Source organism: Ranitomeya variabilis, chromosome 6 (assembly GCF_051348905.1).
Source record: "Ranitomeya variabilis isolate aRanVar5 chromosome 6, aRanVar5.hap1, whole genome shotgun sequence".
NCBI classification, from domain to species: domain Eukaryota; kingdom Metazoa; phylum Chordata; class Amphibia; order Anura; family Dendrobatidae; genus Ranitomeya; species Ranitomeya variabilis.
The window spans coordinates 87,975,174-87,988,036 of NC_135237.1; the positions used below are offsets into that span (position 1 = coordinate 87,975,174).

The window sequence follows — 12,863 nt, forward strand, 5'->3', positions numbered from 1 at the left end:
CTGTAGCACCGCTTGGAAAACTGATTGACAGGATGGTCACACTTGTCAAACATAGTGTTTGACAAGCGTGAACAGCTTTTTACTATTGATGCTGCCTATGCAGCATCAATAGTAAAAAGACAGAATGTTAAAAATAATTAAAAAAAAAAAAAAAAACACACACACCCCATTGACCTGCATTGGGTTTCGTGTTTCGGTTGGCCCCCGACTTTTCACAATAATCGTCCGATTTCACACGATCCGACTTTCGAGACAGTCGGGTTTCACGAGACCCGACTGGATCCTAAAAAAACAAAAGTCGCTCAACCCTAGTCATCACAAGTAATTTTCACAGAGCATTACTGGGAACGGAGCATCGCGAGGAGCGGGAAGGCTGCCGGGGACGCCGGAAGGTGAGAATATCACGATTTTTTATTTTAATTCTTCTTTTTTTAACAATTATATGGTACCCAAGGCCTGGAGGAGAGTCTCCTCTCCTCCACCCTGGGTACCAACCGCACATGATCCACTTACTTCCCGCATAGTGGGCATAGCCACATGCGGAAAGTAAGCGGATCAATGCATTCCTATGTGTGCGGAATCCCCAGGATTTTTAGAGAAAAAAAACACGAAAATTCCTGAACATGTGCACATAGCCTTAGTTGCATAAAAATTTTGCGAGATTTCAAGTTGTTTTACGCCAGAATATTGTTGAAAACATCTTGACGAGTAGGACCCATAGTCTTCAAAAATGCCTGCGCAATGTATAAGAAGCCAGATTTCTTCCAAGAGAAAAAATAAAGTCTCACCATTTCTCTTCCACCGATGACCCCGTATAGACATACTAGTCACAGCATTTCTAGATATCCTGGATGAGGTTGGGGCAATTTCCACTTGAATACATTTAGTGCCTTCCTTAGTTCCCTTAATGGCTCCTTGTGGTAATGAAGCCTTTATTGCATTGGCAACCTGAAGGACATAAAAAGCTCAACATTAGCAGACTGATACGTATGTGCATGATCCTGAATATCCAGCATGTAGTGGTGCTGATGAACATGATGGTGCCAGGAGGAACTGATGAAAGTACAGATTAACAACATGTGTTCCGACAAGAAGAATAATGCCTTAATCCATACACATACCAGTAACGGCTCTGGGAATAATTCCAGCTGTGCTCTGTAGAGAACATCGTCCAGTGCTCTACGTGCTGCGTCCCATTCTCCATTGTAACTATGAAGGGACAGGAATGCGTTAACGCCAAGAAATAATGGAAGATATGTCCAATTTACAGTTATAATATCATCACTTCCACCAAGAAAAGTAATAGGAATACAAGTATAGCGCAAATTCATCTCAAGTCTTCCATCTTCTCTTTCTGATTAGATCGAATTTGGGATTTTCAGAAGTGTAAGATTCATAGGACATAATGAGGTCAATACCGCAAAAGGATTTCATTCACCGCCCCTGAAATCCGCTGTTATTGCTGAATACACAAAATATCAGAACAGACACACATAATCATCCTAAGGAAAAATAGTGGCACCAAACAGTTAATTCAGGTTTACTTGATTAGACCACTTCAGAGACGCACAATTTACACCGAGCACGACACATCCTTCGCCCCCCTGCATATGGCCTTGGTTACTTTACAACCATGAAAAATAAGGAGAGGTGGGTGTAGGATGGAAAATTGTTCCTTTTCCTGGCTTAAATGCTACCATCTATGGCTGTGGGTACCTGCGTACTGGTTGCCATGGATTCAATACTTTCTTCAGTTTTTATGTCTTTACAGCAATAGAATTAAAAAAAATCTGATATATAAACATTTAATTATGTAGATTGTGAGCCTCGCGGGCAGGGTCCTCTCTCCTCCTGTACCAGGTGTGACTGGTATTGTTCAAGATTATTGTACTTGTTTTTATTATGTATACCCCTCCTCACATGTAAAGCACCATGGAATAAATGGCGCTATAACAATAAATAATAAATAATAATTTATTCCGGAACAGATTGCTATTTATATTCAGGTTTTAGTCAGCACTATTAAATAGAGACCCCATTTTTGGAAATATATGAAACCATGTTCATATTTGCGTTACAAGCTTTATAAAGAGTCTCCATTACAGACCTGACAAAAATGGAAGACACCATGCCAGAAACCCTACGGACCCCCATCTCCGTCATTAGGGTTTATAAGGGTAATTTTGCCCCTGCTCTATATTCCTGTAGTTCGCCAATGCATCCACATGGACAGCAAATCGGCAAAATGCAAATTAGTGCAGAATTTACCTCAGCTCCTGCCTAGAGCCTGAACTTTACTTCTTTCTATACATTATTTATATGCTATGTGATATGATTTCACTGTGCTTTATGTAGACCAGATATAGGAGTATGATACAGCTGCTTGTAAAGGGTTAATCTGCTAGAGGAGTTGCTTGTAAAATGCCAATCTAGAAAAAAAAAGGAATCTGCTGCCTGTAAAGGGTTAATATGATTATATCACTACATACCATACAGTCACAACAGACAAGAGAGATGCAGACAAGAGCTCAGTTGCTTTTTCTAGCCTCCTCCTGCCACATTGCAATACACAGGAATCCATCTTACAAAACTACACCCAGCATAAAGGAATACAGCATTATAGATCTCCCCTGTGATCCCCTGCTGCACACTCCCACTCTCCATCCACAGAGGTATCTCTCAGCTCAAAAACAGGAAGTCACACAGTTGCCAAAATGGTGAGACAGCGGAGAGCCCGACTTCAGCCTCCCTTTCTTAAAGGGCCAAAGTTATTATTACCAAAATTGGAGAGAATATTTTTAGTTTTCATAATTATCATACATGAGAAGTTTTGCATTTTGTCCTCCTTTTAATTCATAAAGTTTTCTAAGAGGTGACAGTTCCTCATTAAATGGATTTCTGCGAATGGAACACAAGGTTTTACAGTGTCCGTCGGTGGTAGATGTCAGGACCGTCACCAATAGGCTCCTATTGTGGGAAAAAACAACAACATATGCTGCATAGAAGAGAACAGTCTGCTGTGCTATATCACACAGCAACAAACAGACGACGAAGGCCTGAAGCACACTTAGCCTTCATTGTGTGAATTTGGTCTTTAGATACATTTCAAGATTGAGAATTCAGGGCACATATGACAACTGGACAATACTAGATGTTGTAGACTACTTTTACCAACTTTATCAGCCAATTACTAAATGTAAAATTTGAGTAAAAGAAAACAAAGAAGGACACAATCTCCACAGATCTTTCAAATAGCTGAACCATATGGACCACATAAACAAATATATTCTAGTCATGTAGTATTCAGATGTTTATTAACATAAAAGGGCCCACACAGGCATATACATGAATCATTAGCTAATCATGGGTAGGAGACAGTGGTGTAACTTAAAACTCATGGGCCCCGATGCAAAATCGCCAACGGGGCCTCCAAATATTTTAAATCTTTAATAGCAATAGTCTTTTTCTATATGCCAAAGGGACTTTTAGGGCCCCCTAGGCTCCAGGGCCCGGGTGTGATTGCATCCCTTGCACCTGTTGTAGTTACGCCCCTGGTAGGAGACCTGGAACTTGCACATAGAATCCATAAAAGCAGATAATACCACACAGGTGTAATCTTACAATGAGTAGTAAATGCCAGTCAGAAGCTGCACCATAAATTCGGAGGACACTGGTATTCTGTTCCTGACCCCAGTAAGTTTTCTTGCATGCTGCCGAGGATATCCACATACACAGAGCCTGCAAGACAGTATTAGCAACAAATTTCATTTTAGGCACAAAAAAATAAAATAAAAATAAAATTTAAGACAAGAAAAAAATAATGAAATAAAAAAAATAATAAAAATAAATAAATAAATAAATAGATTTGTGGCCTTCCGTTGTGGTACTAATGAATATGTTGGATCACCATCTATTTGGTTCAAGGCTCTTGTATGCAAGCATTGTCTAATACCAGCCTTCTAAAACATCCATAGTGCATATATCAATATGGGCATAATCTTACAAGTTTGTTTTTTCTTTTTTTTTCTTTTTTTTAATTAAATTGGTCTCTGAGCCAATAGGTATAACTTGAGGGTCTCAATGTAAACAAGATCATGGGGCCCTCCACCGAGAATGTTCTATTTTTAATACTGGTGTCTAATGGGCAGAAGGGACTGTGAACCCTCTTAGGTATTCAGCGTACAGGTGCAAATTCTACCTCTTCACTCCTTACAAACATTATTTATTTTTAGGGCACCATTGATTCCACGGTTCTGTACGTGAGAAGAGGTTACAAAGCTATAAATTACAGTGAACGTTCTAAATAAGTCCCCAGCCTGTGGCATGTCACCTTCCTTGTTAGAAAATACCGTCAACAACAGCATGCATTCTCTGTGGTAGCCATTTTGTTGGCTGTATTCTGCTGACATGGCGAGGAAGTATGGAAGGATTATTGACGATATTTCTTTTTTTTACAGCTTTTCAGAAGAAATTGCAGCACCTCGTACAGTGCGTGTCCTCAGCCATTCAAGTGATTTTATATATCAAACTGGTTGTCTACTACTGGACAGTCCCTTCTTAATCAATTCAGGACCCCAATGACAAGAAAATAATGGATCCACTCACCTTTTGCAGTGGCGCTGTTCCACCGATGTTGACACCGGTGTTGCCGGAGGGGACATGTCATTGTTGCAATGCGTACTCCACTGCAGCCAATGCGCGGTCGATGTTTCGCAACAATTTATTAAATATTCCATCAGGGCAGATGTCTGCTTTGACAAGTGCATGTAGAAAAGTCACGGAGACACCATCACGTGTTTCTCAACTGGATCACTGCGTTGAGAAACACGTGATGGTGTCTCCGCGGTGTTGGATGCTTTGACAAGAGCGGCAGCATCGCCGCTGCAAGGGGCGAGCAACCATTGTTTTTATTTCAATTGTGGTACTGAATTGATTAAGCAGGGGGCTGTCCAATGTGGACAACACCTTTAAAGGGAATTCGTCACATGATTCATGCTGCCTGAACCAAGGGCAGCATAATGCAGAGACCAGTTAACGCCTTACAAACATATGTTTTGATATGAGACACTGCAGGGCTTTAAAAAAACAACCAAAACATAGTTTAAAGAGTGGCCATTAGTGATGAGCGAGCGTTAAGTCGTTATCTGAGCATAAACAAGGTTTGTTAAGCAATCCCTGCATGTGTTGCGGCTCTTGAACAGCTGCGAGACATGCAGCCATATATCATTCAAGCACGTTGAAGATACCCTACTAAAGCATGAGCAGGCTCGCTCATCACTAGTGGCCACGGATGAGGTTACTAGTCCAGGAGGTATGTCCTCGATGGTTTCTCCCTGCCGCTCAGCTAGACTGACCATTCACTTCCTAAATATGCACATCTCAGACTAGTAAATTCTTCCTTGACTACTTTCAACTATATTTTTTCTGAAACACCACAATGTCTGATACCTAAAAAGATTTACTAATCCTGGTTAACGTGACAAGTCCCATTTATATTCGTTGTTTTAGACACTTTTTGCTCGGTGCTTGAAGAGGCGAGTGGCATAAAATTCTTTAAAATGCGCCAACATTTTGGAGAAAAATAGGAGTCTAAAAGTTGCTAACGAAAATGTGCCAAACGTATTAGCTAGTGTGAGCCATTGTAATACATTTAGCTCATTTCACACTGTTTATAAAGTAAATGGAATTAGTAAATCTGTCCCCACTGAGAATATTTTGGTATAAGTGATGGTTTATATGATTTTTCATGTAGACTGTTAAGGGTATGTGCACACGTAGAATGATCCTCTGCGGATTTTTCCACAGCAGATTTGTTAAATCCGCAAGACAAAAACTGCGCGTTTTTCCTGCGGATTTACCGCGGTTTTTGTGCGGATTCCACTGCGGTTTTACACATGCGGATTTCTATTATGGAGCAGGTGTAAAACCGCTACAGATTCCGCACAAAGAATTGACATGCTGCGGAATGTAAATCGCTGTGTTTCCGCACGGTTTTTTCCGCAGCATGTGCACTGCGGATTGCGTTTCCCATAGGTTTACATTGTACTGTAAACGCATGGGAAACCGCTGCGGACCCGCAGCTGCAGAAACGCTGCGGATCCGCAGCAAAATCCGCAGCGCGTGCACATAGCCTAATAGACACTTAAATGACTTTTTCCTTAGGGCATCTATACATTGCCATAAAAGACAGCCGTGTTCACAAGCTTGCAGCTTACCAATGGTACAGGCACAAATGTCATCCAAAGCGCTAAAATCAAACCTTTATTACGCTAGAAAAGGCAGTAATGGAGTCAGCTGCCTGTATCCACAAGAACGTAACACCAGATACCGAAAAAGGCCTTTACTTTGCTCAGTCACATAGAAAATTAAACTGCGCTGGGTCCTTTTTATTTTTCAAGCATCGTTCTGTCCATTAGCCACTATATTAATACTTGGCGTGCAGAGAGGATTGATATGTATTGAGATGAAGAGTTTAATACTGCCAGGACTATTGACCGACTCCACACTTAATTAGTTAGGTGATCAATACACTACAGTCAGCAACTGCTCAACCGCAGTGCCAATTTCCACTGTAAACTAGTGCTTCCGGACAGAAAGATGAAAGATTATAAATAATATAGAATTTTTTTTATACACACACACCTTCAGCTTTGTGTTGAGTGTCCTGCATTTAAACAGGGCTGTCCACTTCTGACATTAAAGTAAAAAACAAAAATAAACATCTAAAGCCAAAAAAAAAAAAAAAAGAAATACTACAACATAATAAAAAGAAAAATATTAATATTACCATCTTGATGTTGCCACGCTTCTCATCCTTGCTCCTTCTGAAAAGGCATGTGAAATCTGTAGCCGATCACTTGCTGCAGCAGTGACACCTTGGTCACTGTTGAATAAAGCGATTGGCTGCAGCGGTCAAATGCTTTTCCAGACTGAACAAGAATTACGGAGACGGTCAGGAAATATCATTTTGGAGATTTTTATTTTCTTAAAATTTCAGAGACAGCCTACGCATTTAAATTAGATAAAAGGAAAGCTTTGGAAACTAATTTTCAAATAACATTGAGTTAGGGTCCACAAAATACAAAAGTTTATTGCTCAGATCAGAATACCCAACCCAAAAATAAGGTCTTCTAACCTAAGCTAATGCCTCAAACATATATAGGGATACTCAGGTCAGGAAACCCAAGATCCATGAGCACAAACCATATTAAACCGGCTTTACCCTTGTAGTAATGCTGCACAGAGATTCAGCACATACTGCCCTCAATCTGGAAAAGATCGCTGGGAGATCCAGAAATGGGGCATTTTGATAAAGGACCCATCTAGCCAAAGCAATAAATATTATTTTATATAAAAACACTGGGTTCAGTACACAAAAAACGTTATCTGCCCTACATGGTTCCCACCAGGATCAAAACTCAACTTAAAGTTCTAATTGCACATTGCAAGGAAAGACAGAAATACTTAGAAATACAAGGTCACATCCATCATCAATTGTAGGTTTTGGCCGGAGTCTAAGATATCCAAAACTATTGAAAATACCATTTGGAATTGGAAAAAAAAATAAAAAAATGACAGTTTTAAAAGGGAATCTGTCACCCTCCTGGACGTATATGACCTACTAATATGGGCATACAGGTAATGGAAATCTATACATGGCTCTTCCTTCTACCTTCTCATTGAAAGATTTTTCTGTGTTTTCATGACTATGAAAATTGTACATTCACACTGAAGGCATCAAAACTATGAATTAACACGTGCAGAATTATATACTATATGGGGGTTAACTGAAAATGTGTCTTATATTCTAGGTTCTTCAAAGTAGCCACCTTTTGCCTTGATGACTGCTTTGCACACTCTTGGCATTCTCTTGATGAGCTTCAAGAGGTAGTAACCGGAAATAGTTTTCACTTCACAGGTGTGCCCTGTCAGGTTTAATAAGTGGGATCTCTTGCCTTTATAAATGGGTTTGTGACCATCAGTTGTGTTGCGCAGAAGTCTGGTGGATACACAGCTGACCGATCTACTGAATAGACTGTTAGAATTTGTATTATGGCAAGAAAAAATCAGCTAACAGTCTATTCAGTAGGACTATCAGCTGTGTATCCACCAGACTTCTGCACAACACAACTGATGGTCCCAACCCCAATTATATGGCAAGAAATCCCACTCATTAAACCTGACAGGGCACACCTGTGAAGTGAAAACTATTTCCGGTTACTACCTCTTGAAGCTCATCAAGAGAATGCCAAGAGTGTGCAAAGCAGTCATCAAAGCAAAAGGTGGCTACTTTGAAGAACTTAGACTATAAGAATCTCAGTTTTTTCACACTTTTTTATTAAGTATATAATTCCACATGTGTCAATTCATAGTTTTGATGCCTTCAGTGTGAATGTACAATTTTCATAGTCATGAAAATACAGAAAAATCTTTAAATGAGAAGGTGTGTCCAAACTTTTGGTCTGTACTGTATATGTGTGTATAGGAAATAAGGTATTTCTCCCAGAAAATTATTGCAATTACAAATTTTATTATGCACCTCTATTTCCTTTACGCGTATTTATAGAAAAAAAAAAAAAGGGGTAAATTGGACATTAATTCACCCCCCAAAATGGGCAGGACAAAGTTGTTTGCACCTGTAAAAAATTGTGGGTAAACAACTTTGTATGAAGCATGTGATGCGCTTTCAAATTCACCTATGGCAAGTAACATGTGTGGGCAATATGAAAATCACACCTGAAACCAGATAAAAGGGGGAGAAGTGGACTCAATCTTTGCATTGTGTGTCTGTGTGTGCCACACTAAGCATGGAGAACAGAGAGTAAAAGAGAAATATCTGAGGACTTGAGAACCAAAATTGTTGAGAAATATCACCAATCTCCAGAGATCTTGATGTTTGTCCACGATGCACAACATAATCAAGAAGTTTACAACTCATGGTACAGTAGTTAATCTCCCTGGACGTGAACGGCAGAGAAAAGTTTATGAAAGGTTGCAACGCAGAATAGTCAGGATGGTGGATATGCAGCCCCAATCAAGTTCCAAAGAAATTCACGCTGTCCTGCAGGCTCAGGGTGCATCAGTATCAGTGCAAACTTATCAGTCGACATTTGACTGAAATGAAATACTAATGACAGGAGACCCAGGAAGACCCCACTGCTAATACAGAAACATAAAAAAGCTAGACTACAGTTTGCCAAATTGAATGTGAGTAAGCCAAAATCCTTTTGGGAAAGTGTCTTGTGGCCAGATGAGACAAAGATGGAGCTTTTTAGTAAAGCACATCATTCTACTGTCTACCAAAAATGGAATGAGGCCTACAAAGAAAAAACACTGTACCTACAGTCAAATATGATGGAAATTTAAAGATGTTTTGAGGTTGTTTTGCAGTCCCTGGAACTCGGTCACTTGACTGTGTGCAAGGCATCATAAAATCTGAATATTACCAAAGGATTTTGGGTCACAATGTAGTGCTCAGTGTCAGAAAGCTGGGTTTGTGTCCGAGGTCATGGTTCTTCCAGCAGGACAATGACCCTAAACTTACTTCAAGAAGCACCAAAAAATGGATGGAAACAAAGAGCTGGAGAGATCTCAAGTGACCAGCAATGAGTCCGGATCCCATCGAACACCGGTGGATAGATCTTAAAATTGCTGTTGGGAGAAGACACCTTCAAATAAGAGAGACCTGGAGCAGTTTGTAAAAGAAGAGTGGTCCACAATTCCAGCTGAGAGTTGTAAGAAGCTTGTTGATGGTTACAGGAAGCGATTGATTGCAGTTATTTATTCCAAAGGGTGTGCAGCCAAATATTAAGTTGGGGGTGCCAACAATTTTGTCCGCCCCATTTTGGGGGTTTTGAGTGAAATTTTGTCCAATTTGTTTTTTTTTCCCCATTTTTGGTGTTGTTCCAATAAGCATAAAGGAAATAAACATGTGTATAACAAAATGTGTAATTGCAATAGTTTTCTGGGAGAAATACTTCATTTTCTGGAACAATTTCAAGGGTGATAACACTTTCAGCCATGACCTGGTTTCTGTCCTGATGAAGAGGTCCTGCGCATCCTCAAAATGCGTTGATCCTGTAAACCTGTTTTATGAATACATTCTATTTGTTCATTTTCAAGCAGAAGATTGATAACATCAGAGAAAGTTTTGGTCAACAACCCCCAGAGCCCTTCCTCCCTACTTCCCAGCCCTCCACCTCCAAAACCAACTTCTCCACCATTACAGAAGATCAACTCTCCACTCTACTCTCAATATCGCATCTCACCACCTGTGCACTTGACCCGCTCCCATCCCACTTCATCTCAAACCTCACCACAGTCTTCATCCCAACCCTAACCCATCTCTTCAACCTATCACTAACAACTGGTGTTTTCCCCTCAAGCTTTAAACATGCCTCCATCACACCTATCCTCAAAAAGTCTTCTCTTGACCCATCCTCTGTATCTAGCTATCGCCCTATATCACTTCTCCCCTATGCCTCCAAACTACTGGAACATCATGTCTACCTTGAACTGTCCTCCCATCTCTCTTCTTGCTCCCTCTTTGACTGCTTACAATCTGGCTTCCGGTCACACCATTCCACTGAAACTGCCCTAACTAAGGTCACCAATGACCTCTTAACCGCTAAGAGCAAGCGACACTACTCTGTCCTCCTCCTCCTCGACCTGTCGGCTGCATTTGACACAGTGGACCATTCCCTATTATTACAGACCCTCTCATCCCTTGGCATCACAGACTCGGCCCTATCCTGGATCTCATCATACCTAACAGACCGGACATTCAGCGTCTCCCACTCACACACCACCTCCTCACCTCGTCCCCTATCTGTCGGAGTCCCACAAGGTTCAGTCCTAGGGCCCCTGCTCTTCTCCATTTACACCTTTGGCCTGGGACAGCTCATAGAATCTCATGGCTTTCAGTATCACCTCTATGCTAATGACACACAGATCTACATCTCTGGACCAGATATCACCTCCCTACTAACCAGAATCCCTCAATGTCTGTCCACTATTTCATCCTTCTTCACCGCTAGATTTCTAAAACTTAACATGGACAAAACAGAATTCATCATCTTTCCCCCATCTCACGCGACCCCCCCAACGAACCTATCCATTACAGTAAATGGCTGCCCACTCTCCCCAGTCCCACAAGCTCGCTGCCTCGGGGTAATCCTTGACGCTGATCTCTCCTTCAAACCACATATCCAAGCCCTTTCCACTTCCTGCTGACTTCAACTCAAAAATATTTCACGAATCCGTACATTCCTCAACCAAGAATCTGCAAAAACCCTAGTCCATGCCCTCATCATCTCTCGCCTTGACTACTGCAACCTCCTGCTCTGTGGCCTCCCCTCTAACACTCTCGCACTCCTCCAATCTATTCTAAACTCTGCTACCCGACTAATCCACCTGTCCCCCCGCTATTCCCCAGTCTCTCCCCTCTGTCAATCCCTTCACTGGCTCCCCATTGCCCAGAGACTCCAGTACAAAACCCTAACCATGACATACAAAGCCATCCACAACCTGTCTCCTCCATATATCTGTGACCTCGTCTCCCGGTACTTACCTGCACGCAACCTCCGATTCTCAAAAGATCTCCTTCTCTACTCCCCTCTTATCTCCTCTTCCCACAATCGTATGCAAGATTTCTCTCGCGTATCACCCCTACTCTGGAACCCTCTACCACAACACATCAGACTCTCGACTACCATCAAAACCTTCAAAAAGAGCCTGAAGACCCACCTCTTCCGACAAACCTACAACCTGCAGTAACCACCGATCGACCAAACCGCTGCATGACCAGCTCTACCCTCACCTACTGTATCCTCACCCATCCCTTGTAGATTGTGAGCCTTCGCGGGCAGGGTCCTCTCCTCCTGTACCAGTCGTGATTTGTATTGTTTAAGATTATTGTACTTGCTTTTATTATGTATACCCCTCCTCACATGTAAAGCGCCATGGAATAAATGGCGCTATAACAATAAATAATAATAATAATAATAATATTTGTTGGAAACCATTATGGATTCATCAGCAGCAGTGCAGGAGTGACATCTCCCTCCCTATCGTTTCGCACTGTTTGGTCCTTGTAGTGACCGATGTCACTTGCAGCAGCTGACATCTATGTCATGCCAGTTACATGTTGCTTTGTGGCAACTATATAGGGTGAGTGGATCCCTTTCTTGCCACCTTTTTGTTACCAGTTAAGACCCTATTGCGCTTTCCTTCTTTCACAGTTTTGTTGTTTGCATGGTTTGATGCAAACAACAAAATTCTTAGAATTTCCGGCAAGATGGTTCCTATTTTCCTCCATTTAGCTGAAGGCGATGGAAATCAGTCTAGAGGAATCTGTAATCATGCAAGCGGAGAGAAGAACACTGAGGACTGAAGGCAGGGGAATACCAATTCAGCTCCATCTGTCAGAAAATTCACATGTATAAAAGGCTGCCATTCATTTATGAGTTATATTTCACTGGCTGATGAATGAATTAATTCATCACTACAGCCATATCTACAAATCATACAAGACGTGAAATTTCCCTAAATGTAAAAAAAATTCCCATGAATGACAAGCTAGCTTATTTCAGGATAGAATTCACCCGTGCATGAAGTAAACACAGTGAAGGGTTGGAAAAGAAGATTTAAAAAAAAAATATTTTTTTGTAATGAAGTTGTCATCAAAGTAGGCTGAATGCCTTTCTAATCTAGACTATTAAATTAAGAGATTCCAAAGTGGATCTGTCACCAGATTTCAGAATATGAACTGCTGTCTACATTATACAGAACCTTAAGGGTTTATCCACACGTTGCGTTTTCTCGGCGCAGTTTTAGCACAAAACCTAAAGGATGTCCTAGTCTCA

The 12,863-nt window shown here is 41.1% G+C and overlaps 1 protein-coding gene across 5 annotated transcripts in view; it reads right to left on the bottom strand.

Annotated features, from left to right (window-relative positions):
- HYCC1 (hyccin PI4KA lipid kinase complex subunit 1) overlaps positions 1-12,863 on the bottom strand; it is a 118,242-nt gene that overhangs the window by 14,570 nt on the left and 90,809 nt on the right. For all 5 annotated transcript variants that reach the window (XR_013216820.1, XM_077268750.1, XM_077268747.1 and 2 more), the window contains 3 exons: positions 3,622-3,738; positions 1,122-1,209; positions 789-948 (listed from right to left, as the gene is read on the bottom strand). Coding sequence is in view for 4 of the 5 variants with exons in the window: in XM_077268750.1 (XP_077124865.1) it covers positions 789-948; positions 1,122-1,209; positions 3,622-3,738 (365 nt within the window). In the remaining variant the exon portion in view is untranslated. The remainder of the gene's footprint in view (positions 1-788; positions 949-1,121; positions 1,210-3,621; positions 3,739-12,863) is intronic.